At 54.6% G+C, this 1,722-nt stretch overlaps 1 protein-coding gene across 1 annotated transcript in view; it reads left to right on the forward strand.

The window, feature by feature from the left end:
- LOC130587076 (A disintegrin and metalloproteinase with thrombospondin motifs 6-like) overlaps positions 1–1,722 on the forward strand; it is a 12,039-nt gene that overhangs the window by 2,703 nt on the left and 7,614 nt on the right. The window contains exon 2 of the mRNA XM_057388030.1: positions 1,410–1,573. Coding sequence (XP_057244013.1) covers positions 1,410–1,573 — 164 coding nt within the window. The remainder of the gene's footprint in view (positions 1–1,409; positions 1,574–1,722) is intronic.

Raw genomic sequence — 1,722 nt, forward strand, 5'->3', positions numbered from 1 at the left:
AGCGTGGGAACGCGCTGGGGATGGAGAGAGCGGTCCGATCCCCCTCTAGCGACTCTCCCGGGCAAGCACAGCCCGGCCCTGCACCCAGCAGCCGGATTTAAACCTGGTTTCATGGCAAAGTGTCCCCAGCCCAGCCCAGCTGAGCCCCCCGCACCCCCAGCGAGGCGCTGGGCAGGCTGAGCCACACCATGGGTACGCTGGTGACACCGTGCTGGTGGCTGGGAGCTGAGGAGGGACATCTGAGATTTAGGGAGGGACTGATGAGAATTAGGGATTGACACCTGAGAATTAGGGAGGGAGCCCCCACTGTCCCCTCCCTGTGACACGAGGCTGATGCCATTTACCCTTTGTCCCAGCAATGCTCTGAACCCAGCGGGTGAGAAGTTCCTCCAGGTGTTCCAAACACCTGGTTGGAGTTACTCCAGGTTTTTGAAAGCAGCTGACTGAAGTTTCTCCAGGTATTCCAAACACCTGGCTGAGCTTTCTCCAGGTGCTGAAGCTGCTCCAGGTGTTCCAAGCACCTGGCTGAGGTTGTTCCAGGTGTTCCAAGCACGTGGCTGAAGTTTCTCTAGGTTCTCCAAACACCTGGCTGAAGTTTCTCCTGGTGCTGAAGTTTCTCCAGGTGTTCCAAGGACCTGGCTGAAATTGCTTCAGGTGCTGAAGTTGCTCCAGGTGTTCCAAACATCTGACTGGAGCTGCTCCAGGTGTTCAAGCACTGGCTGAAGTGGCTGAAGATTCTGAGGTTGCTCCAGGTGTTCCAAGCACCTGTCTGGAGCTGCTCTAGGTGTTCCAAGCACCTGGCTGAAATTTCTCCAGGTATTTCAAAAGCCTGGCTGAAATTGCTTCAGGTGCTGAAGTTTCTCCAGGTGTTCCAAACACCTGGCTGAAATTAATTCAGGTGCTGAAGTTTCTCCAGGTGTCCCAGGCACCTGGTCGAAATTCTCCCTGTGCCAAGGTTGCTCCAGGTGTTCCAAGAACCTGGCTGAAGTTTCTCCAGGTATTTCAAAAACCTGTCTGAAATTCCTTCAGGTACTGAAGTTTTTCCACGTGTTCCAAGCACCTGGTTGAAATTTTCCAGGTGCTGAGGTCGCTCCAGGTGTTCCAAGCACCTGGCTGAAATTGCTTCAGATGCTGAAGTTTCTCTAGGTGTTCCAAACACCTGACTGGATCTGCTCCAGGTGTTCCAAGCACCTGGCTGAAGTTTCTCCAGGTATTTCAAAAGCCTGGCTGAAATTGCTTCAGGTGCTGAAGTTTCTCCAGGTGTCCCAAGCACCTGGTTGAAATTCTCCAGGTGCCGAGGTTGCTCCAGGTGTTCCAAGCACCTGGCTGAAGTTTTTCCAGATGTTCCAGCTGAAGCTGCTCCAGGTGCCCCCAGCCCCTGTGCTGACCTCCCTCCCCTGTCCCGGCAGCGCTGCGAGGCGAGAGTGGTGAATATTTCATCAACGGGAAGCTCTCCATCGATCCCCCCCGGCGCTTCGACATCGCCGGCACCACCTTCCACTACAGGAGATCCCCCGAGGAGCCCGAGTCGCTGGAGGCTTTGGGACCCACCAATGTCACCCTCTTTGTCATGGTTGGTAATTTGACACCCCTCCCGGTCTGGGTTTGATCCGGGGATTGGAGCTGATCAGCCCCTGGASTGAAGGGACACGGGGAGCACAGGAAATTGGGCTGAATTCCCACAATCACAGAATTAATAAGGTTGGAAAAGCCCTTTGAGAT

This window comes from Malurus melanocephalus, unplaced genomic scaffold, assembly GCF_030028575.1.
Source record: "Malurus melanocephalus ecotype Western Australia unplaced genomic scaffold, MMel_1.1 scaffold_1507, whole genome shotgun sequence".
In the NCBI taxonomy this organism is placed as follows: domain Eukaryota; kingdom Metazoa; phylum Chordata; class Aves; order Passeriformes; family Maluridae; genus Malurus; species Malurus melanocephalus.